The sequence below is a fragment of the Salvia splendens genome, chromosome 16, assembly GCF_004379255.2.
Source record: "Salvia splendens isolate huo1 chromosome 16, SspV2, whole genome shotgun sequence".
Taxonomy (NCBI): Eukaryota; Viridiplantae; Streptophyta; class Magnoliopsida; order Lamiales; family Lamiaceae; genus Salvia; species Salvia splendens.
The window spans coordinates 12,171,469-12,197,698 of NC_056047.1; the positions used below are offsets into that span (position 1 = coordinate 12,171,469).

Consider the following 26,230-nt stretch of genomic DNA (forward strand, 5'->3'; position numbering starts at 1 on the left):
ACTATAATAGAGTATTTTGAATACAATTCTCTTCTCCTACATGTCACTATATTATAGTGGTTGACATATACAAAAACTTGTGATTAATAGGTGCTTTTGTAATTTAGTTAGTGTTTGGATATGAGTCTAAACTGGTTTGCCTATATTGATCCGTTATATCATCGGACACATGAAAATAGCTTTGTAAAATAGTTGAAATGGCAATTTTGATGTTGTGGTCCACACTTCACACCCTTGATTTTTCCGCCAACGGTAACGTGATTCTCATCATTCATTAATAACTAGAGTATCACCTAATTTTAGATGTTTATTATAAAAAAATTCAAAACAAAAGATAATTAAAAGTAATGTTTGTTCAACCATATGACCATATCTACTAAAGCAACCAATTGTCCTTCAATTTGAGCGAACCCTTTTCTTTTGATGCTAGGGCAATTATGCCATTTCATTTTCATACAATGGGTATTTTTGTCCAAAAAAGTTAGGTTGTATAAAAATAAGGAAATTACTTAACTATAACATAAAAACCTAGCTATGCAATTACATAAAAGTTAAAACCCAATTTTTAAGAGCCCATCAAAATAAATGTTTTCTCTGATTCTCTCATTTTTTTCAGCGAAATTCATCACATGTAAAAGAGGCTGAGACAATTTTTGTTCATTTCAAAAGAATAAACAAAGGCCTTTGAATAAGTCGAAAATTGACGCTTAATATAAGTCAAACCCCTTTATTTTATTCTCTAAACTCATTTAAAAAAGATGGCTTTTTTTTAATCAACGGATGGGAACATTTGAAATCTCCCTCTCTCTTTTCTCTTGGTAAAGCTAAAGTTAAAGATAAAGCAAGTTGGAATTGAAATAATGTTAAATATGCCAACTGCCAAACTCACAATTCTTGACTGCGCCTACACATTTACAACCATACCACATTTCTGTGATATACATTAATACCATCTCTTTTCAAACTTCTATCATTTTCATCTTATATTTTTGGCAATAGGATTGACAAAATACTAAAAAATCTACCCATCTAATATCCACCTTCACATTTATATTCAAACCAACTATTCCATACACATTTAAGGTTGAAATAAATGCCACACAACCCAACAAACGAGTTGGGACCTTTCAAAGTCTTAAAAATCTTACTTACTAAATCCAGACTTTTATACACCTCAAAAATCAAATTATTGACATTGTTCTTGACAATTTTGGCAAATTATAGTCAACTCTAGAATCACCAAAAGTTTGCCAAGCCCCACCTCTTGGTGAAATTTACTATCAACCACCATTCCAAAATAGCAATATCCCACAAAACTCATGCATCAAAAGAGCACCTTTTCTTTTCTTTTTTCAGGATATTGTGAGACAAGTTGCAAAACAAACATAATTTCTGACTCTCAGAAATGATAGGGATATTTACTAAACTTCTATATTCATGTCACATACAACTGAAATAATTGAAAACTACTTTCATGTCTCAAAAGAGCTACTACTATTTTCCTAATTTGCAAACAGTGAGAGGAGCAGAAGTGAAGTAAGATTATTTACTTATTTCATGGAAATGCAAAGGATATTTAGAAGATTTATATGATTACTTCACATACTGATACAAGTGAAACAATGTATACAACAAAATGCATCATGGCATGCATTCCAGATTGAAAAATCAATAATCAAGAACTTACCAGTGAAGGAAGAAGTCATAAGGGACAGCTCGCCTTTCTCTAGCCCGGATGCAAAATAGAGACTGAATCGATATTGTCAAGCCAAGTAACTAACTGCAGGGTACATGGCCTCGCCTTTGGATTCTCCCTCAAACAGAGGCAAGCAATCTCGAGTACAGTTAGCATCACCTGCGTGTTTTGCTTGTCATAAACGAATGGATCCAAAACTTCGACTTCCCTGCCTAACCTCTTCATTCGAATCACCCATGAAATCATGTCCCGGTAAGCTTTTGGTCTGCACATATCCATTGGCCTCTTGCCAGTAAGAAGCTCCAAAAGAACAACTCCAAAACTGTATATATCCCCTTTGTAGGTCGCAACGGAGGCCTGGCCGTACTCTGGAGGAATGTAGCCGAGAGTTCCAACAAGGTCGGTTGTGACATGAGTGTCATAAGGAAGAATGAGCCTCGCAAGTCCAAAATCAGCTAAATGAGCTTCAAATTCCTCGTCTAAAAGAATGTTGCTTGATTTTATATCCCTATGGAGGATTCGAGGGTCACAAGACTGGTGCAAGTAAGCAAGACCTCGTGCTGCCCCCCTCGCGATCTGCAGCCTCTTCTCCCAATCTAACGAGGAAGGGCCGTCAGTTTTCTCATGTAACCAGTAATCAAGGCTACCATTCTCCATATATTTATATATAAGTAGCCTGTCGTTCTTGTACTTACAATATCCTTGAAGTTGAACGAGATTTGGGTGCTGTGCTCTTGAGAGGGTCTCTATTTCGGCTTGGAATTCCCTCTCAATCTGGAAATATTCACCTGAAAGCCTTTTTATCGCCACCTTCCTTCCATCTGGGAGGATGGCCTTGTACACCAGTCCAAATCCCCCACAACCAATGATATTTGATTGATCAAAATCATCTGTAGACTTCAACAGTTCATCAAGAATAATCTCTTTGCTCTCCTTGTTCTGACATAGGATAACTAGACTCGATATCTCTGCCAAATTCTTTTCCGTGGCATCAGCATCTTCATTTTCTGGATCCACAACTTTTCGCTTGCATGAGCACAAAACAATAAGGTAGACAAGAGCAGCAAGAATAATAGTTCCTGCACCAATTCCAACACCCACTGCTATAGCAACACTCCTTGCTTTCTTCGACTTGTGAGTTGATAGGCGAGGGACATTGTTGTTAGATCGGCAAGGAGGTAAACCGTGGTCACCACAGAGATCTGGGTTACCTTCAAAGCTCGAGTTGGGGAAGGTTGCAAACTGATTGCCAGAAGGAATGGTGCCAGAGAGAGCATTGTGAGCCACACTGAAGGATGACAGAAATGTGAGGTTACTCAAAGAACGTGGTATAGTTCCATTTAGCTCATTGAAAGACAAATCCAAAGTCTCTAGGCTCGTCAAGAGAGACAAAGTGCTCGGAATGGATCCAGATAAATTATTGCATTTCAGGTCCAAAACATGCAACCTTTTCAAATTACCAAACTCCGGCCAGATCGGTCCAGTAAGAAAGTTGTTGCCAAGTTCCAGTGTTGGAGGAAAGCTCATGGCCATTTTGTACTTTAACCCGTATTGGTTCTTTCGTACAAAGAGGGGGAAATCCGGGGAAGGTTCCACCATGGACACATTACCACTGATCATGCTTTGCATTTCAGTAAGCTCTTTTGGCAGATTCCCAGTGAAAGAGTTGTTGGATAAGTCCAAGTAAAACAGAGATGACAAGTTGCCAAACCAAGGCGGAATTGAACCTCCCATTCGATTCCACGACAAATCCAACAGCTGCAAGTCCCTGCACCGACTCAACCACTGGGGAATATCACCGGTGAGTCTGCAACTGGCAATCACAAGAGTCTTGAGTTTTAAAAGCTCGAAACTTGGATTAGCAGGCATCATTTCACCACGAAAATTCAAAGTGAGAACTAGTGTTGTCAAGTTCCTACAATGCTGCAGAACGTCTAGTGCGGTTGTGAGGTTGGTAATGGTAGTGTTTGAAAGCGAAAGGGACGTAAGGCTCTGGAAATTCTGGAAACTCTGAGGGATCTCCCCTGTGAAGTGATTCCTAGCCAAATTCATCATCCTTAATTTCTTACAAGAAGGGAGATTTGCAGGAATCTCCCCTTGAAACCTATTAGTAGCCAAATCAAGCGAAACGAGATTCACCATTGCTGAACAGTTAAGAACAATGGTATCACCCAGTGAATTGTTTCTCAAACTAAGCGAAGCAATTGTTGGTGAATTAGCCAACGAAGCAGGTATGCTACCACTGAAACTATTCGATTGAGCTGAGAAATAGCTCAAACCCACAAATCTATCAAAAACGTCTGGAAGATTTCCTGAGAATTTATTCAACGATAAATCGAGACGAGCGAGATTAGATAGGTTACCGATGAGGCGACTCAGCTGTCCAGAGAGATTATTCTCCTGCAAGAAGAGTTTGTTCAATTTCTGCAGACGATACAGATCTTCAGGCAGAGCGCCATGGATGAGATTTGTGGCGAGCGCGAGCTCCTCCAATGAGGTGCAATTCCCCAACCCTAACGGAACAACTCCGGTTAGATAATTGTCGACCACATTCAAAACCCGAATCGTGGTCGAATTGCTGCATATCTCCGCCGGCAAAGCGCCGCCGATGGAGTTTTCAGAGACGTTGATGACTCTGATCGAGGGCAGATTGATGCTGCTCGGGAACGTTCCGGAGATCAAATTGTAGCTCAGGTCAAGGATCTCGAGCTGTGGCAAATGCAGAAGCGAGAGAGGGATGGAGCCTTTGAGGTAATTGCGGGAGAGATTTAGGGTTTTGAGCAGCTCCAAATTGGCTAGAGATTCGGAGAGATTGCCGAAGAACCTTCTGTCGCCGAGCTCGAGCTTAATCACCCTAGACGGCGGAGAAGAGCAAGTGATGCCGGGCCAATCGCAGCAGCTGGACGAAGAGGAATTGAAATCCCATCCTTCAAGAGGCGAATCGAGGTTGTGCATAAAGGCCCTGAGAGCTTCGAGATCATTGGAGTTGCATGTGGAGTTCTGAGCTCGAGATGAGAATCTGAGAAAGGTGAGGATCATAAACAGAACAAACACAGTCATCTACACCAGATGATAGATGCACCGCACCACCCTTAAAAATCTGGAGTCTTTTCGCTTCTCATGAGTAAGTACTCTGCAGATTTATTTTTATTTTTTTGTTGCTCTTGTATTCGTATTGATTGTTGAAAAGAATGCAAAAATATGCAGAGAAGAAGAAGATGGGTTGATGAAGGAGAAGAAGGTGGTATTTGGGTGCGTGAGAGAATATAAAAAGGTGGAACTAAAATTGGGTTTTGACTTGAAAAAGGGAGCTGGGTTTGATGGTCCAATAGAGGCAGCGCTTTTTCTCTCTCATTCAGATAAGAATTTTGGAGGGAGAGAGAGAGAAGGCCGTTGGGAAGAAAGTGGGAAATAAAAGAGGAGGCAATAAATAGCCGCTAACAACTGCCATAAATATAAGGGTGTCCACTATAAGGTGGACACGTCCAATGGCCCCGCCCTAGTTTTTGTCCATAGCTTCAATTTTGTTGTCCACTGCCTCAAAATTCTATTTTTCCCTCTATAGTGGACACCTCCGATAGCCCCTAAATTTTATAATCAATTTTCATTTTAAAATATTTTTAGTTTCAATCAAATGTAATTTAGATAATCGCAGTGTAAATAACTAGAAAACGAGGTAATTAGAGCCGAATATTCGTTGTATTGCAAACCGGTAAAATTATACAATGAATAATTAAAATAAAATACAATTACTAAACTCCGCCACTATCTACTCGGTGTCGGAGTCGGCTTCCTCGTCTTCCTCTTCTTCTTCTCCTCCTCCTCTTCCCGATTCCTGAGAGTCGGGTGATTCGTCGTCTCTTCGGTGCATTTTTTAGAGAGTGGTTGTGTAGATAGTGAGTGGATGAGTTTTGTGAAAATGGTGAAAAATAGGTGGTGGGGAGTGGTATTTATAGAGGAAAAAAATAAAAAAAAAATTAAAATTGCCGCCGCATGCGCCGCGGCGGATGTCCTCACTATAGTCGCCGCGCCTATAGGCGCGGCTATGTCCCCCCCGCCGCGTCCTCGCCCCGCACCCGGCGATCGCCCGTCCGCCCACCCTCGCCACGTCCGCCGCGTCCGCACCCGGGGCGGACAACCTCGCCACTATAGCCCGCCCTCCGCCCCAACCCGCGGCTATAGTCGCGGGCATCCCATAGTGGACACTCTAACTATACATAAACTCACCCCTTTCCTCCTAATTTGCAATTTGGGGTCTCCACAAATTGAGATTTAATAGTACAATTTTCTAAAGAAAAATGTTTTGGAGACATAATGTCTAAGACGTAATGAGGTTAAAATAGTCATTTTAGATTGTTTTATATTTTTATTTAAATAAATGTTTTGTACATATACCATACTACCCTTGTGCATATAAAAACATTAAATTGTTCATTAATATACTTAATTAAGGACATTGCTCTAATTATGCGTATTCAATTATTTTCTTTACATACAACCTTTATATTTATGATTGACAATCTTTTTTTATCTCATATTTCTATTCATTTATTTAAAGACACATATTTAAATTTTTAAAATAGTGTAATTCCATTGATTCTATATATTAATACTTGTTGAGTTTGTGGTTTTGATTTTAAAATTTTCATAATATTAATTTTTTTACATTAAAAAATTTGGATTTCTTTAAAATTCTTAATTTTTTTAATGTTGCAACTCAGATCATATAACCATATGTTGTTAAAATTTTAAAGCTATTTTACTATTTTCTTCCTAACTCTTTAATTCATTACTTTTTCAAAATTGTAATATAATTAAATCCTTTGGTTTTGGAACGTTGCATCAAACCTTGACAAAAAGTTATATATTCTTAACTCATCTATTTAACATTTTAAAGTCATATAATTAATATTTTCTCCTTTTTTCCTAAAATATTAGAATTCTTAGCTTGATTCACTATTTCACTGAATAAATTAAAATTTGATATATGACCTATTAATACTAATTAAGTTTACTATTTTATTTTAAGAATATCATAAGATTAATTTTAAAACTTTTACTTTTTAAATTTTTTAAAAATTTTAATTTTAAAGTTACAATCGATTTCCAATGCATACCGTGGTTTTTTAACATTCTTAAATCTAATTACTACAATATCTTAAACTCAAATTTAAAAGACAAACTCAATCATTTTAGACTAAATCACAAAACCGATATAAATCAGACTATAACTCCAATGCATAATGTGTTTTTGCACATTCATAATTTCAATTTCTCATAATAATAAACTAAAATATAAAGAATTGCAAAAAATTTACCAAGTTTTAGCAATGTTGAATTAAAAGTAATATAAAAGGTTTGAAAATGCCAAAAAGATAGAATTAGTAAGTTTTTTTGAATTTAACAGGAAGAAAAGTTGTAATAACATATTATAGATTATGATTAATAAGAAAATTATAAAAAGAAACTCTATGGTGAATTAAAACTTTTTCATATTTGTTTATTGAAAATTATGTTATAAATTCGGTTTTCCTAAATAAAATTTAAATTTAATACTATTAAATTTTTTGACAGAAAGCTTTTGAATGAAAGTAACCGTTTTGCTTTCAAAAATTGATAACGCATTTATTTTATAAACAAGTTAAAATTATTAATATTAAATAACTAATTTTTTTTAATATTCTAATCTTGTCGTATGTATATATCCAAAAAAGTACTCTATATTAATGTGTATTAAGAATTTTATATTACGTGAAACAATCATAATCTAATGGTATAAATTTACTGAATATAGCATTAGGGTAAATTAGTGATGATATAAAATATAGCTATGGCAAAGTGACATAGGGGCATTATGACAAAGAGACATTATGTCTCTAAATCACTACTCTTTTCCAAATTAATAACCACTTATATTAGATACCTTTTTCGCTAGAATTTTTTTATAACAGTTGACTTTAAAACATTAACCTCTTCACGTAACAAAAACTATTAATGTTAACATGCCTTTTTTTTGTTTTTTTCTAAATTAATTTCGGTCTTCCTCCTCACTATACAATTGAAATTTAAAGCAAACACAAAAAAGTACATTTGGTTTTTACGGAAGAGAGGTTCTCATGTATTTAAAAATTCAACCAATTTCATTAAATATAAATAAATATTAATAGAGGTTCTCATGTATTTAAAAATTCAACCAATTTCATTAAATATAAATAAATATTAATAGAGTAGTGATATATGGCAACTATCCCTTAAATGTATAATTAGAGAACAAATCTCAGCCACAAGATTAAAAAATCAAGGGCTAAGATTCAACATAGGATTTCAAAATTAATCCAGATTTTACTTCACTATAAGAAATAATTAGTTCACTACAACAATGTGGGGGTATAATAGACATTTAACAATTGAGTTAAGGTTAAAATCAATTACTTTATTATATTCATTTTCAGAATTCGTCTAAGCTTCTTCTTCTATTCTTTTTTACTCTCTGGAATTTAACCTAACGCTGTTTCTTAACCTCCATTCATCGTGTCCTCCGCCTCCAACTACCGTTCTTCCATCTCCAACCGCTGAAGTGAATATTATCTACCGATTTACTCATTTTCATTGATTAATCTTCTAGCTATTTTTCTCAATCGTGTTTCTTAGTTGTTTATATACGTTTAACTTCACCGCCTCACGATTGCTGCGATTACGTTGTCTTCTAATCCAGATTGTAAAATTAAAATCTCTTATAAGTTTCTAACTTTTTTTTCTTTGAGCAATTGTTGGAGAATTGGAAAAATGTATTAATACCTGTTTTTTTCTTATTGAAATGTGAGGTTCGAAAATTCATTTAGTGTGATCTTGTGCAACGTTTCGAAGAGCTTGACACGGAGAAAGATCAATATATGCTCAATATACTTCACTACATGCTCAATATACTTCACTTTACGCGGAGCAATTACATCACTATATGTTCGATATACTTCGCTGAAATTTAAAACAATACACTAAAAGAGGCATGCAGGATATACTTCACTTTATGAACATTATACATCACTATATGCTCAATTTACTTCACTGAAATAAAAAATAGTACATTATAAGACATGCAGAATATACTTCACTATATGCACAATATACATCACTATGTGCTAAATATACTTCACTAAAATGGAAAAACAATACACTATAAGGCATGCAAAACATATTTCACTATATGCTCAATATACTTCAGTGAAATGAAAAAATGATACACTACAAGGCATGCAGAATATACTTCACTATATGCTCAATATACTTCACTAAAATGGAAAAACAATACACTATAAGGCATGCAAAACATACTTCACTATATGCACAACATACATCACTATATGCTCAATATACTTCACTGAAATGAAAAAACAATACCTACAAGGCATGCATATATACTTCACTATATGCACAATATATATCACTATATGCTCAATATACTTCACTAAAATGAAAAAACAGTAAATTCAAGGCATGCAGAATATACTTCACTATCTGCACAATATACATCACTATATGCTCAATATACTTCACTAAAATGGAAAAACAATACACTATAAGACATGCAGAACATACTTAACTATATGCTCAATATACTTCACTAAAATGGAAAAACAATACACTATAAGGCATGCAAAACATACTTCACTATATGCACAACATACATCACTATATGCTCAATATACTTCACTATAACTATAATTTGATTCACATGTAAAGGTAAAATACTTCCACTATAATCAGTGGATGAAGGAGGCAGAGCAACTTCCACCGTTGAAATTCATAGAGAAATTGAAATTGTAGTAGAAGGTGTTTATTGTGTTTATAGTGAATTGTATTGTCTATATATTGAAGATATTGTGTGTACAATATTGTATGGGTTTTATAGTGAAGTATACTACCTTTATAGTGTAGTATATTGTGATTACATGTTTAAGCATTCAAAACATATTTCATTATATACAAACATCAACATATGCTTCATATGCATTTTTTACGAGTGAACCAATTTTGTCTTACAGTGCACAATCTTCAATCATCTCATAAATTCATGAGATAGAAAAATCAACTCTTCTGATGAAATATTGAATTAACATATCATGAAATCGACTATTAGCGATGGAGAAATCAGCTCTTGCGATGAAAATTGATATAGCAGATCGTGAAATAACAATTGACGATGGAGAAATCAGCTCTTGCATTGAAAAATGATATAGCGGTTCGCGAAATCGACAATTAAGATGAGGAAATCAGCTCTTGAGACGAAGATTTTTGCAAGATAAGATTGTTGAACATGAGCGTGAGCGATGGAGATTGTAGCAAATCTGTGTAAGTCTTGTTGCGGCGATGGACTCCGTCGAGGAAGAAAAGGATAATTCTCTTGTTTTTGCGCAAGACGCTGGTGATGGCGTAGATGGAGATAAAGTTGTAGGAGGTGGAAGAGGAGCAGGAGAAGGTGAGGGCACGAGCATGGAGGTTTATCGGTGGCGGAGCGGAGGAGGGCGTCGCCGAAATGTAAGTGTTTTGATTTTGTGTGAGCAAATCTAGATGAAGCGTGAATCTCCCATAGAATATGGTTTCCAAAAATGCCCTTGTTAATTACTTTTTATTTAAAACATGTAAAAATAGCTAAGCCATAGGATTAATTTGGAGTATTAAGATGTGTGGCTAAAATTTGTTCATTGATCACTCCTCAATATTAATATCCTTCAAAATTCAACAACTTTATTAAATTTACACATAAAGGTAATATAAATTTTCTCAAAAATGTATCAAAATTTTCTTAGAAAAAGTACACCAAAAAGAACATCTCAAACTTTGATGATAAGTATTTTTTTTAAAGATCAAAATCATAAAGAGAACATCTTAAAATTTGACATAAAGACCTAATATTAATTCTTTTTGTCAAATATGGAGTCTCAAAAACTCAGCGAAACACTGGATATCTCTATCTTAGTTATGGATTTATTAGCGAGTCCAATTTTGTATTGTTGCTATAATGAAAAAACAAAGTTGTTTGAAAAGTTCTGGCAAACGACCTGGCCGGCCCGGAATCAGATTTGAGACACATCTATGCTCGGAAATTCTTTTTGAGTTAGGCCCGATCGGGCCGGCTAGTTTTGACTATGGCCCACTGGTCTCCAAAATCATTTAAGATGCGTAATAATGGTTCATCTATCATGCTTTATAGACGAAGGTGGAGGTTTGATTATTAGTATTCTTAAGCAAGCTGCTTTGAATATAGTAATGTTGACTGCCATAATAGAGTTCTGTGAATCATTAGATTAGATCATTACACCCTCATACGAGACTAATTAACTGAGCTATTCACATAATCGGATAGTAACAAACTAAATTCATAACATAAACCAATTATTTTCATTCTCACTATAGTTTTACAAAGTTAATCAATGGAAATAAAGGACAAGATTGACAAAAGATATAATAAAATATCACAATAGAAAACTCTGGAAATTCATTCATTTTTTAACATCATTAATAATTGACTAATCACATGAAAATAAGATTATGCGAATGGCGTCCCAAATGGAAGAGGTATTTAAAACGACACATTAACCAATGATTAAGCTCTACTAGAAGTGATTGACATTGGAAAAAAAACTAATAATAGTATTATTTTCAGAGGACCATAATTATAATAAATTAAAATAGACTAGTATATTCTCATTGAGACGTTAGTGACTTCACTTTGGTATAATGCTCTCTCCATTTTCAATATTAGTGCTCTCCCAATTCAAGTTCAACAATTTGAATATTTGATGGTGAATGTAGCAATACATACTATAGTGGAAAGCTATGTTAATCTTTGAATTTTGTGAGTAACCATACACGTCATGGTGTTTGAATAATATGAATACCCCTGAAAAAAAGGATAAACTAAATAAAAAATTTATTATAAAACCTGATATTTAAAATAGTACTCTCTAGAAATAAAACTACTGAGAAATAGTGGAATATTTCGCCCGTTACCATTAAAAAATGAAAAAGAAAAGCAGCCGTTCTTCACACACGAAAACTCAAATATAGCTGGAGTTTGAACTTTGAATACATTTTACATTTGACAACTAAATCACCCATATTGATAAGGCTTTTCAAATAATTTCAAAATATGCAGTTTTGAGTTTCGAAAATGGTGAATCAATGACGGAACTATATTCCAGAAAAACTTAAATAACAAAAAAAGTGGGAGCTAACATTAGATGTCAGTGGTTGATCACTACTTTTGCATGATCTGGACTTCACTGTCAATTTATTTTCTGTAGCATACCATCTTCCTCAAATCATAAGCCCCAAGAATTTTTTTTAAAGCTACAAATCCTGCAAGCTTCTTTTCTTCAACCTGCAGGGGAATACTTTTTGCACTTACGGGAGAATCGATGCATTAATGGCAAAGCTAGGAGCAGATCAGCATCCAGGCTCCTGTTTCACGGGTGCCATACTTGATGAGCTGAACATGATCATCGGCTGAAAATGGAAGAGAATTGAGTGGGGACATGTCTAATATAAGGTTAGCTAGGTCAATGGTCACAGACTCACAGTATTAGCCAAACATTTTGCAAAGAAGTGGGTTTTTTATGTTCTTTTTTGTGCTATAAAAATCCTCTTCTCCTACACTTGTTAATAAAAGTAATAAATTTTGTTAACCAATTTTTGACAGAAAAGTCCTCTTCTCCTAAATTTCGTGCTTAAAAAATCTTTTACGAAAAAGTCATTGTTCAAGCCTTTAAATGGATGTTGTAAATCTAATACTATTGACAAAAGTGGTAACCGAATTTGTTACATCAGAGCAGCAGCAGCTTACTGTTAATTGGGAATCAACAGGATAAGTAATCATAAAACAGAACTAACATGTTGATACGGCAGGGGCATGGAGGGTCTACCGCCGAGGAAATCGGGAGGTAGTTTGGCCGATGGAGAAGAATGAGGAAGCAGTGGCGGCAGGCACGGTCTGCGGAGAGAAATAAGGAAGAAAGAGAAGGCAAAGGGAAGCGGCTAGTTTATTAGTTTGTTAGTTTGTTCCTATTTTATTGTGATTCGATTATTTCTTGTTATATCCATAGTCTATAAGTAGAGAGACGCTAGCAAGAATAATTATCTAGTGAGTGATCACTTGTTTTGGACGACGGATTTGTCGTAGGCCTCCGTAGTGAGGATTGTCTTTTGATTCTTGAATTCTATCAATAAAGTCCGCAAATTTCCCTACAAACATTATTGTGAGCTTGTGTGCGTGTGGTGATTACAACCAAAGGGGTACATCTCGTGCCCGACTCAACGTTCTGCCTTTACTCCGCAAACAATTGGTGCGGTGAACGATGGTGAACTCTCGAGGTGATTCTCGCCTTGACGCGGTGGAGAAGGCAAACGAGGAACTCAACGAACGGGTCACATCATTGGAGTCCAAGCTCGACTCCTTGTTGGCCGAAGTACGCGCGGGATTCGCGTCCCTCACCCCCGGTACCAAGGCCCCTCCGGAGGACGAGGCTTCCTCCGAGAACCGGGAATCAAATTCGGTTTCCACTGGCAACCAGTCCCCATCCCCTATGCCGACGTTTGACGGCACCGACGCCCTCGCATGGCTGGCAAGGGCGGAGCAATACTTCCTGATTTCGGATACGGCGCCCGAGAAGCGGGTGGGCGTAGCCATGGTGGCGCTGGCTGGCGCCGCCCTTCCCTGGTATCAGCTTCTGCGGAGACGGAATCCAGATCTCTCCTAGGCCCGGTTTGCTCGTGAGTTGATGAAGCGTTTCGGGGGAAATGGGGCCCTGGACGAGTACGAGGCCTTTGCAGCAGTCCGGCACACGGGCTCCCTCGCAGAATATGTAGCGGCATTCGAGGCACGCCTCGCTCAGGTACCAGATATAGCCTGCCACCAGTACCTCGGTTTCTTCATGGCGGCCCTCCGGCCGGAGGTGCGCCTCCAGATGAAGGCCGCAAAGATCACATCTTATGAAGATGCTGTCGAGTTGGCACTGGACATAGATGTGCTCGCATCACAGCAACCTCAGAGGACAGCCCCTGCCCCCTCCCACACGGTGTCGCAGCCATACACCGGGCACCAGCGTCGCCCGTCGACCACCGGTTACTCAAGCGCGCCCTCGCCGCTCCCTTCCACAGGCTCGTCCCGGCCACTATCCAAACGCTTCCGGAATATCTCCCCGGAAGAATATAGGCGGCATATCGCGGCCGGCACCTGTGTCAAGTGCGGCCTCAAGTTTAGCCCGACTCACAAGTGCCCGCCCAAGACCCTCAATGTCCTCATCTGCGACGACGACGAGCTGCCAACTGAGGACCTGGAGCTCGAGGAGGAGCTGGAAGATGCAAGTAAACCGGAGCTCTCCGTCCTATCCCTACATGGCCTGGACACGGCAAATACCATGAAATTGTTCGGCCATGTGGGGCAGCAGCAGGTCAAGATAATGGTGGATAGCGGGGCAAACTACTGTTTCATCTCCGAGCAATGCGCCCAACAGCTCCAACTGCGGATCACCCCAACGTCTCCCTACTCCGTCGTTCTAGGGGACGGCTCCACGCGGCGTGATCTGCAAAGGGGTCACGGTCACAATGGCAAACGAGGACTTCACCATATCTTGCTATGTGTTCCCCCTTCGCAACATCGATATCATTTTGGGAGTGTCATGGCTCGCCTCCCTGGGGTACGTCATGGTCAATTGGCAACACTCCTCGATGGATTTCTCGGTCCACGGCAGACCTGTGGCCCTTAAGGGTAACCCATCACTCATGCGGCGGGCCTGCTCCACCGGGGACCTCCGTCGCTTGGAGGACGGCGACTGCGGTTGGATCCTCCACTCCATCGACACCACGCCGTCGGCATCCCCCTTCGGCATCGACCCGGCCCTATCGGCCAAGGCCACCGACCAATTACGGCAGCTGATCAAGCAATTCCCCGCGATCACGGAATCCGCGTCCAACCTACCGCCCCGCCGCCAGATTGACCACAAAATACCACTTCTACCCGGTACGGAACCCGTCTCCGTTCGTCCAAATCGTTACAATCATCTACAGAAAGACGAAATGGAAAAACTCGTGGCAGAAATGCTGGAGTCAGGCGTAATTCAGCCCAGCACGAGTCCATTCTCCAGCCCGGTACTCCTCGTTCGCAAAAAGGATGGCTCTTGGAGATTCTGCGTGGACTACCGGGAGTTGAACAAACGAACGGTTCCGGACAAGTACCCTATTCCGGTGATACTACATGGGGCCCGTTGGTTCAGCAAGATCGACTTGAAGGCGGGATATCACCAAATCCGGGTGGCGACCGAGGACGTCCCAAAAACTGCTTTCCGAACCCACTCCGGCCATTACGAGTTCTTGGTCATGCCATTCGGCCTCACCAACGCCCCGGCTACCTTCCAGAGCCTCATGAATGATATTTTCAGGCCGGCATTGCGGAAGTACGTGTTGGTTTTCTTCGACGATATCCTCGTCTACAGTACCTCGTGGCCCGACCATCTACGCCACCTTCACTTGGTTTTCACGGCCCTGCAGGCTCACTCACTCGTGGTGAACGCAAAGAAGTGCCTCCTGGGCCGCGCCAGCGTCGAATATTTAGGCCACATCGTGTCCTTCGAAGGCGTTAAGATGGACCCGGCCAAGATCTCAGCAGTCCTCCGTTGGCCCACCCCGTTTTCACTGAAGGGCGTGCGCGGGTTCCTTGGCCTAACCGGGTATTACCGCCGTTTCATCCGGGACTACGGCAAAATTGCAGCGCCCCTCACGGAACTATTAAAAAAGCCGCAATCCGCGACCCCGAAGCGACCATGGGCATGGCCACCGGCGGCAGCCGCTGCATTTGAGGCACTCAAGACGGCTTTGACATCAGCCCCCCTCCTCAAAATGCCAGATTTTTCCAAAGAATTCGGGATCGAGTGCGATGCCTCGGGCCGCGGCCTAGGAGCGGTCCTAATGCAAGATCGTCAACCAATTGCATACTTCAGCAAGAACCTGCCGGCCACAGGTTAACCAAATCCGCATACGAGAAGGAACTTATGGCTCTCGTCCTCGCCATTCATCATTGGCGGCCATACTTGCTAGGCCGCCGGTTTGTGGTCCACACCGACCAACGCAGCCTGCGGCAACTCTTAGCCCACCCCTTGGCGACCCCGGCTCAACAAAATTGGGCGGCGAAGCTGCTAGGATACGACTTCACAATCATCTATAAGGAGGGAAAGCTGAACCGGGCGGCCGATGCCCTCTCCCGGCGGGACGACGAGCCCGTGGAGCTCTCGGCTTTGTCCCTCCCAGCTTGGCCGGAATGGTCGACCGTCCAGAGCGATTTAGCCGCGGACCCCACACTCCTAGGCATCAAGACGGCCCTCGAGGCAGGCCGACCAGCCGCCCGACACTACGAGCTGGTGCACGGCACCCTCTTCTACAAAGGACGGATCGTCGTCCCTCCCCACTCCCCGTGGATACCTAGGCTCCTCGCCGAGTTCCACGTGACGCCAACAGGGGGGCATTCGGGGGCATACCGCACCTATCGCCGGTTGGCCTCCAACGTCTATTGGCCGGGAATGATGAAGAGAGTCTCCCATTTCGTCGCAGCATGTGCGACGTGCCAGAGGCACAAGTCCGACACAAGATCGCCAGCGGGCCTGCTGCAGCCACTCCCAATTCCAGCTCGGGTTTGGGAGGATGTAAGCATGGACTTCGTTTCGGGTTTACCTCGAGCAGGAGGATTTGATTGCATCTTCGTGGTCGTCGACCGACTATCCAAGTATGGGCACTTCATCGGATTACGGCACCCATTCACGGCCAGACAAGTAGCAGAGCTGTTTACCAACGAGGTCGTTCGCCTCCACGGTATACCCCGGTCCATCGTATCCGATCGAGACCCCATATTTTTGAGCTCGTTCTGGAAGGAGCTTTTCCGCGCCACAGGAACTAAACTAAAGATGGGCTCTGCTTATCACCCGGAAACAGACGGCCAAACCGAGGTACTAAACAGATGCTTGCAGACATACTTGCGTTGTTTCTCGTCGGACCGACCAAAGCAATGGAATAAATGGCTGGCTTGGGCGGAGTACTGCTATAACACCAGCGTTCACTCCGCCTCGGGGATGACACCTTTCGAGGTGGTCTACGGGCGACCCCCTCCTACGTTGCACTCATTCCTTCCCGGGGAAATTCGAGCACAAGCAGTCGTCGACACACTTCGCTCCCGCGATGAAGTGCTGGAATTATTGCGTCATCACCTCCGGCGGGCACAAGACCGAATGACGGCCTCGGCCAACAGGAAACGACGGGATGTGGAGTTTGCCGTAGGGCAGATGGTCTATGTCCGGTTCCGACCACACCGGCAATCCACCCTGTTTTCTTCCCGCAATAGGAAGATGGCGCCTCGTTTCTTCGGGCCATTTCGAATAGAGTCCCGCATCGGGGCAACAGCCTATCGCCTTCAGCTCCCCGAGACGACACGCATACACCCCGTGTTCCACGTCTCGCTGCTCAAACGGGCCGTAGGGGAGGCCCCGGCAGACGCCAATCTGCCCGAAGGCCTGGGCGTCCCTTTCTGCCCGAAAAAGTGCTGGACACCCGAACTGACCAGCGGGATGACGAGGCACACAGCCAAGTCCTCATCAAGTGGCAAGGGATGGACGACGATGAGTCCACATGGATGGACGACGATGAGTCCACATGGATGGACGTGGCGGACGTGCAAGGCCAATTTCCTTTTTTTAGCCTTGCGGACAAGGCTGTTTCGACGGGTGGGGCAGTTGATACGGCAGGGGCATGGAGGGTCTACCGCCGAGGAAATCGGGAGGTAGTTTGGCCGATGGAGAAGAATGAGGAAGCAGTGGCGGCAGGCACGGTCTGCGGAGAGAAATAAGGAAGAAAGAGAAGGCAAAGGGAAGCGGCTAGTTTATTAGTTTGTTAGTTTGTTCCTATTTTATTGTGATTCGATTATTTCTTGTTATATCCATAGTCTATAAGTAGAGAGACGCTAGCAAGAATAATTATCTAGTTAGTGATCACTTGTTTTGGACGACGGATTTGTCGTAGGCCTCCGTAGTGAGGATTGTCTTTTGATTCTTGAATTCTATCAATAAAGTCCGCAAATTTCCCTACAAACATTATTGTGAGCTTGTGTGCGTGTGGTGATTACAACCAAAGGGGTACATCTCGTGCCCGACTCAACGTTCTGCCTTTACTCCGCTAACACATGTTTTATGCAACTTGGCATTTCATGAAAAATGACTGAAGTTTTACAATGGCTGTATGAAGAATGGAACGGGACATACCTGAGACGAGGGCAGAAAAATGCTACTTGTGAGTTCCTCATTTAAGAACACTGGAAGAGGTGGCATTTGACTCATAATTCCAGGCATTTTTGTCATGCTGCAGATACAAAAAGTATTGGCTAAATAAGACATTTTAAACGGAACACCAAATCATATACTCCTGATACAAGTAATTACCTGTCCAAAACTGTAATTATGTTATTCCTCACATGGAAAAAGAGATCAATGTTTTGCTGCAGCTGCAACAAAAGTTTTGGCATCATCAGTACTTCCTCACAACAAATATTAAATATGTTGAGTTTACATAATATATTATACTCGTGAGTACAATACATTTTGCAAAAACAATCCCATTATAATCCAATGAAAGACTTCCAACCAGAAACTAATACAACCAAGTCCCATGTCTTGGGTGAACAAAAGGGTTCAGGCATCACCTTTTGAGTAGAAAGATTTACAGAAATTTGTTCAAAAGACAGACTGTTTTCTTCTAGAAGATGTCTGGCCGTGCCACTCAGTACTGAAAACACAAATAAAAATAGTTTCTGATTAGTGTATTAACTTAAAATTGATAAAAGACCATTTGAAAGTGGACGCCTATAGTCACGAGTGAGTCCAAAAGGAATTTGGGAAACAATGACTATGTTTGACCAAAGAAACATGAAATGCATGAAACAATTTTTCAGGACTCTCAGACAATAATCTAACTAAGCAGATAGGTAACAAATGACATTGATAAGCTCATATCTTGATGGAATCTAAATGACTCGATGTGTTTTATAGGGGAGTTGCAAATTTCAATCTTCTAGTATTAGCCAAGTTACATGTCACTGAAAGTGGAAACAGGTTAACAGACTCATGATATTGTAAACATTGGCACAATGAAATTTCAGGGATATGTACAATGATAGCCTCTATTAAAAGCTGAGTCACATTGAGCAACCTGATACTGATGCTATGCAGACTAACTTCGAAGACAACTCCATTTAAGACTAACCAACCCCCACAGTCCAGCATTCAGTTTAAACTGATGTAAGCAGAACCAAGCAAAAAAAGTTAATTAAAATCGGATTATTCAGCCAAAGTTTCTAAATTCACTCAACAGAGACATAACATAGGTGTAAGCACTATCAAGTAAAAAAGTTAATAATAAATAAACAAGGCGTCATCACCAACATCTTAGTGCACATGTTAGCATTGGTTAATATGATAAAAGAGAAAAGTTCAGCAATCATTTGCTAAAGTATAAATGTAGGAAGAGACTGAGAAGAGCATCTTCAGCCTGAAAACATAATATCTAGTCGACGTAATTAGCTTGGGGAAAAACAGATTTTTTAAATGTAAACAGCAAAATAATCAAACCTCCTGAGATCATGTAACCACACTGCTGGTTTGCGGTTGATGTATATGGAGCAACATTCACTGACGAAGCTGAGGACATGTTAGTTTTCAAAGCTGGTTCCACCATTTTTTCCTGAGAAAGGGAGGACTATCAGAACACCATCTTTAAGTTCTGGTTCATGTACTAGGCATTACAAGAAACATACAGCTCATACACTTATTAATGCAACATCATCGACTTTGATGACAACGCTGACCACAAAACATTCTACGCAGACTGTCTGAGAGCAATACCAAGGTTTATCAGAGAAAACAAAGCATGAGGCTTCCTAGGAACATATTTGGGTGAGCATGGCACAAGGCATCAGTTATTTAGTTGATTTCCAGTTTGTTAACTAATATTCTATTACTCATTTAATCTATTAACTAAGGACCACATTGGCATCTGTGCAAAAAACAACAGAGGGACAGCTGCTGCAACTCTCAGCCCACCCACATAGCCAAGCTATCCGAAGTCGGACAGACTTCTGCCTGGGTCCTCAACGGTGAGGCTTTTGTTAGCAGTGCAATAAGTTGCTACTTAATTTTATAAATTGCTAGATATAATTATTTTATTTTATAAAGTATTAGTTGCTATTAATAATGGATTTAGTTATTTTAGATAGTTTGTGTGGTTAATAAGGCTCTAATCCATGGGACAAAGTAGTAGAAGTAGAACTGTATAAGTACTCAATTGTTTAGACTAGGCTTACTTATCTTATGATCATCATCGGAAAAAGGACAGCCATATTTTGGCAGTTTTTTCATCTATTAACCTCTACTATTTGAGTTGTTTATTCAGCAACATCCAAGTAAGGAAAGGTCCATCAGTTTAGAGGAATGACAACATAAGAAGGCCAAAATCTGAGCAACACATAAGAAACCCATTAAAACCATTGCTCAGCTCTGGACTCCATTGCACCTTATGAGCAAAATTTCTTGTTTGCAGTTGAAGAGCACAAATATAGTCACCCACGTTGCTTTTGACTGACAGCAAGTTGGATTTCAATTTTTGAAATTACAGCATGACAATGCCTGGGTCGTGAAATTAATATCAGTTATGTATATCATATGGAAAAAACGACATTTTTTTACCTTGCGATCCCTAATTTTCTTCCCCAAGCATGGATGCTCCTGTTTCCTCCGCTTTCTCTGACAAACAACACAACACCATGAAAAGAAGTGACATTATTCTTGGTGGTGCAGCTAGAAGGTAAAAGAACATATCAAGTAACACATGAATAAATATTACTCGAAGTAAGAGAATACATATAAAAGTTACCATCATCCATCTGCATCGCAGAGCAACATCTCTGACCGTCTTGTCACGAAGTGAGGCAGCAATCTTAACATACTTTGTGATATTGTGTTCACTAGCATATCTACATATTATGGATTCACCCAAATGAAGTGGCCATGTAAGGCAAAAAAACACATACTCCACTTTACACCGAAATTATTTCAAATTAACTCTGTATCCAGTACATAAGCATTAGCGGCAAGATGACGTCTGGAGCGGGAGGGGGGCATTTGGGGTACGAGCTTTACTTTTTGTATTGCAAATTAATAAACTCAAAAGATCCCAGACCCTGTTAAACTTTTAGATTCACAATAAACAATGATAAACAATCTTTTGGAGAAAAGTTGAGGTGTTTATGTTAAGACAGTTTGTAGATGACAACCTACAGGGACAATCACCTCATGCAGAGCAGGGAAGGAGAAAAATAAATCAAGCTGACCTAGTCCCTAGTTGGCAGTTGGCACCTTCATAATACCAATATAGTATTAAGGACACCTCATTCAACAAGAATTCCAACCCAAAAAAGATGAGTGTAGAATGTAGAACTTGCTTATAACGGTATAGCCACATTATCTTATCATTCATCTAATAACATTTTGGGCCTTGGGCACTATGTCCCTGACTAGTTCAAAGTATGATAAATCACCTTCACAGGACCTAAATCCTTGTTCAAATGTGATGCTGAAATCCACTTGCTAATACAAACCCTAGTTTAAGTTATTGTCTTCCAACCCTATAGCAGTATCCATCATCTGCAATCCACTATGCTTATATTAGCTTCATCCACTATCTCTGTCTAGGTTTATGTACTAATCATGTCTTTTTCCATAAAGACAGGCAGAAGACTAAGTATACCATAGACCATACTCTCTACAATCTTGCACCTCAGGAAGCAATTACAGAGTGCTACACATTACAGAAAAATTCCTAATATTAGCTGGTTTTTACCCCAATAGCAAGTAAAGTACCTACTTGGCAAGTCCCTCCTCTAACTTGTATTGTTCACCAACCGACCACTCCACTGCGAAACCCCCGTCGTGCTTCAACCCGGGAAACGAATCCAGCACATGCGTCAACGAAGAATTAATAGAATTCTGCGCACCAAAGAGCATTATACCGCCAGGGCACTCATTTCCGCCCAAATTCATGCTTCCTCCGCCGTAATTGTAGTTTGCAGCGACGCCGCCTGAACCGCCGCTGCTGCTGCTGCTCGTCGCTCCACCGGGTGCGAACAAACCGCCGTGGTGGGGATGGCGGTTGGGGTGGAAGCCAGCGCTCGACTCGCTTGTCATTTGTTAGTGCGAATTGTTTCAGCTACAGCAGTAATAAAAATTGAGCACACGCAGACCTTAAATTCAGTGAAAACATCTGCTGCAGCGGCGAGGATTTTGGTCCCTGCAAATTGCTCACATTACCTCCGGATTTTTGGAGTGAAGAATACAAGAGGAATTTTCCAAATTGGAGAGAGAAAGAGGGAAATAATTGACAACTGTTGCACTAAATTATAAGCAGATGCTGCTTCTTGTTTTTGCTTTGTAAAGTGGGAGAAGTTTTTTGTTGCTGCTCTTTTTATTTTGTTTTTTTTCTATTTTCTTTTATTCTTTTCCATTATATTAAGGGCTCTAGAGATTTTATTGGTAAAAATGGATGTACAATTTTTTTTATTTCATTTTTTGAAAATATGATTAAACAACCCACCTATATAATGGACGACGAAACATAGCTAAATCTTTTATTCTCCTTCATCCAACATATCGGAATTTAAATTATCATCAAATAAATGAGAAATTATTATTGGTTTTGTTCTACTCTATATTGAATATATCAATTAGTTTTGAGTCCTCCTCTACATTTAATATATCAAGATAATATTGATCAGTTTTAGTTATTGACCAATTATTTTCTTTCTAAAGTAACAATAAATAATGATAAATCTAAGTAGTTGTATTTATATTTGTTTTTATTTCTATTTATTTATTAATAAGTTATGGAGATAGGGGACATTGTGGTATTAAATTATACATCTAAAAAAGATCCTGTGTTTTAAATGTCTAGAAGGCATACTAATTAGTTGTAGCTATTTATCCATTTGAAAAGATTATGAAACATAGCTTAGCTGTTTAGTTGGTTAAATATGCACTTTTTACGCATAATAGATTAGGGATTATTTTGAGTTAATATGGGACAAATAAGAAATACTCGTAATTATTTATAAAAAAATAAATAAATCATATACTTTGAAAATTGGAAAATTGTTGAGGGGATTAAATTAAGTACTCGTTTTATGTAGTATAATTGTTATTTTTCATGTAGACTCATACTCAAAAATAGAAAGTCTGCCTACACAAAACTATAGTCTATAATAGTATTTTGGTCTAGACATTACACTATTCCAAATCATTTACGAATTTTCTAATGGCCGTTTCTGTTCCCTGTCGAAAATATAACCAAAATGTAGTTCTAAATATTATTCAAAATAAATTTTGTTTTAGATATAGTATTTTTGAAGATACTAATGTTATATTATTATCACTAAGTATACTTTAAAGCTTACTTTAAAGCTCACTTTCTTCACTCTTCATTAATTACAAATTCATCATTTATTCGAATAAATTTTCATTAACTTGTATGCATAAAAGTAGAATGAGACATATTTTAAAGAATAATGCTATGCGGCCACATTACGAATGAGTAATAATAAGCGGTATAATTAAAAAGATATGCACTTCTTCCTATTCTTGTTGTAAAAAGAGTAATTTATTTGTTATCATATCATGAATGAATGGGGACACATTGAAACATTGGTGGAGCATTGCGAATCCCAATAAGCATTCGATGCTCATTATTGCATAAGAAATGGGAAAAACAAAACCAACATTTATTTTTTTATGTGCAAACCTCAATAAATTACAACTACGATTTCTTCTCTTTTTCCTTCTGTGAACTCTAGAATAAACTATAGCAAAATTTTAGTCAAAAGATGGTCAATGATTTCCTGCCCGAAATAGAAACGTTTTAAACCTATTATACTCCTAATATGTGTTTTTATAATTACAAATTCAAAATACATAATTTAAAAATTAAGGGTCTAGATTTAATCTTTATTTTTAAGTGGAGTACCAATTATGATCATCTATTTTTCATCTCCATCATGCATTTTGGTTTGTCGATTCCTACTTAACATCTCGATTTTTAGCAATCAAGATCATCTATTCTTTTCATCTTAATGGGGCATTTTGATTCGTCAATTCCTAGTTTTTTTTCATAAAATCGCACAAGATTTATAATGATGAAATAGTTTAATTCAACTCATATCAATTTTGAAGATTTGGGATTTTATTGGGTGCTGTCCAATCGGATGTTATTTCTAACGTCTACTCATCCAAAATATCATAGAAGTGAAGTGACACAACTTTCTAAATATATCCAGCACCACTATTATTTTTCCAATAACAATTTCCACTTATGACCAGATTTTATTGTTCACATATGAATCCTCACAATCTCAAAAATTGCATCAAGGTTTAAGACATGGACACACTACTACTATATTGATTTTTAAGATAAAAGGACGAAGACATGCTGTATATATTTGATAAGATACTTCTCTTTTAATTAGTAGATTGAGTTTATATGAGATGAGTGTGAGTATTGAGAATGTGCGTGAATTACTACTATAATTTTATAAGAAAATGATCACTCCTTGAGATAAATAGCAAATAATACTATATACTCTCTCCGTCTCAGCCTAAGGGAGATGTTTCTATTTTGACTAGGGATGTCAATCGGGCCAGCCCATCGGGTTTCTGGCCAACCCTATTCGGGTTGCGGGTCAATCGGGTGCGGGCTAATCGGGTTGTTATTTTTTCGGGTTATAAAAGTTCAGCCCTAACCCTAAAAGCTCGGGTTTCGGGCTAGCCCATCGGGTTAATCGGGTTGCTACCGATAAAATTAACATGCGATCAATCCATTAAATAATGGTAAAAATGAGTTATATTTATAAAATGTAAAATATTTAATTATAATAAATTTGAGATATATGCGTAAACTCAAATATTAACATGATCAAATACTAATATTTGAGATTTATGCAACATAAAACATAAACATCAACAAATTTTAAAGCATGTTTAGAAATTTAAATATATTTTTTTAGTGAATTTGAAGTTTCTAATCCATTTATCTATTATTATATTAATAAAAACTTAATATATAATTTATATATTTAATATATAAAATGGAAAGTTATTTTTTCAGTAATCTGTATTATAAAATAATCAATGAAGTGTCGAATTAAAGTCAAACAAATAGAACAATATAAATTTTATCGGGTTTCCGGGCCAGCCCATCGGGTTTTCGGGTCTGGCCCTAACGGGTTGCGGGTTAATCGGGTGCGGGCAAATCGGGCTGTAATTTTATCGGGCTGGAAATTTTCAGCCCTAACCCTATAAATTTGGCTGGCTATTCGGGTCAGCCCACGGGTTGCGGGCTAAATTGACATCCCTAATTTTGACACAAAAATTTAGGTAGTGGTGTTTAGTGAATTAAATTATTAGTAATAGTAAAGTAAGAAAGAGAAAGAGATAAAAAAGTAGGAGAGATGATAAAGTAAGAAAGAGAAAGAGAGAATAAAATAAGAGAGAAGATAAAGTAAAAAGGAGAAAGAGAGAATAAATTAACAGAGAAGATAAAGTATGAGACATAAGATGATAAAGTAGGAGAGGGGAGTGAGTTGATTGTTGCTAAAAAAGGAAACGTCTCACTTATATTGAGACGTACCAAAAATGAATACGTCTCACTTAGACTGAGACAGAGAGACTACTTTTATGTGTGTTTAAAGTAGCGTGCATCCAATAAATTTAATTATGACTGAAAATTTATAAAGTTGAAAGTTGAGATAGTGCATCTATTATCTTTAGTCATTTTGCAATTTATTTTTGAGATATTGTGCATTCTTATTTGATTCTCCATAGGATCAGCATGGCCTCAAAAAAGTTTTATTAATTTTCATTTTGATTGGTACAAACCGTAAAAGAAAGTAAATCATCTTCAATAGGACGAAAGGATTATTATATTAAAACTAGGCCGTGAAGACAATTCCTCAAAATCGAGCTGGGTTGACCCAGCCATAGCCACAAACTTTAAAATCGACCTAACCCAGCCTTGGGCCCGGTCTGTTTTTTGGCCAGCTCTAGACTCTAGTCCCTGATCTGACTCTCCAACAATTACCATGAGTATGAATATGATAGAGGTACATTCTTTATTGTCCTCTCACATTAAGAAAAAATCATCTCAAACACTCTAAGGCCATCCACAACGCTGTTCCTATACCGTTCCTAAACCGTTCCTTAAACTACTATTTGAGGGCCCCACTGTACTATTTTACTCCATTCCTTAACTAAGGAACGGAACCTGCAACCCTCCGTTCCTTATCCGTTCCTTAACCGTTCCTTAAATTACTATTCATTCAATTTCATTTTTTATTTTTATTTCCAACTCAATTCAATTAAAAAAACACACTTTAATAAAAAACACACACACTTTATTAAAAAACAC

At 38.9% G+C, this 26,230-nt stretch overlaps 2 protein-coding genes across 3 annotated transcripts; both read right to left on the reverse strand.

Moving 5' to 3' along the window:
- Positions 1-1,320: 1,320 nt before the first annotated feature.
- LOC121770817 (phytosulfokine receptor 1-like) lies at positions 1,321-5,088 on the reverse strand. Its single transcript, XM_042167592.1, has one exon. It carries the CDS (start codon positions 4,754-4,756, stop codon positions 1,727-1,729), a length of 3,030 nt encoding a protein of 1,009 aa, XP_042023526.1. The 5' UTR covers positions 4,757-5,088; the 3' UTR covers positions 1,321-1,726.
- Positions 5,089-11,684: 6,596 nt separating this feature from the next.
- LOC121771725 lies at positions 11,685-22,197 on the reverse strand. Of its 2 annotated transcripts, none has more exons than XM_042168580.1 (8): positions 21,647-22,197; positions 20,657-20,756; positions 20,470-20,526; positions 19,357-19,468; positions 18,432-18,514; positions 18,172-18,233; positions 17,995-18,091; positions 11,685-12,157 (listed from the first exon to the last, which is right to left on the reverse strand). In XM_042168580.1, exons 1-8 carry the CDS (start codon positions 21,964-21,966, stop codon positions 12,143-12,145), a joined length of 846 nt encoding a protein of 281 aa, XP_042024514.1. In that variant the 5' UTR covers positions 21,967-22,197; the 3' UTR covers positions 11,685-12,142. The 2 variants fall into 2 exon arrangements, with proteins under 2 accessions (XP_042024514.1, XP_042024513.1); XM_042168579.1 differs by having other exon boundaries at positions 11,685-12,202.
- Positions 22,198-26,230: the final 4,033 nt, after the last annotated feature.

Excerpts from the sequence above, each read along its gene's own strand:
- LOC121770817 (XM_042167592.1), bottom strand. The coding sequence starts at position 4,756 with ATGACTGTGTTTGTTCTGTTTATGATCCTCACCTTTCTCAGATTCTCA.
- LOC121771725 (XM_042168579.1), bottom strand. The coding sequence starts at position 21,966 with ATGACAAGCGAGTCGAGCGCTGGCTTCCACCCCAACCGCCATCCCCAC. Across the intron at positions 20,527-20,656 it reads TGCGATGCAGATGGATGATG|AGAAAGCGGAGGAAACAGGA; the intron begins GTAACTTTTATA and ends GTTGTTTGTCAG. Across the intron at positions 19,469-20,469 it reads AGAAAATTAGGGATCGCAAG|GAAAAAATGGTGGAACCAGC; the intron begins GTAAAAAAATGT and ends TCCCTTTCTCAG.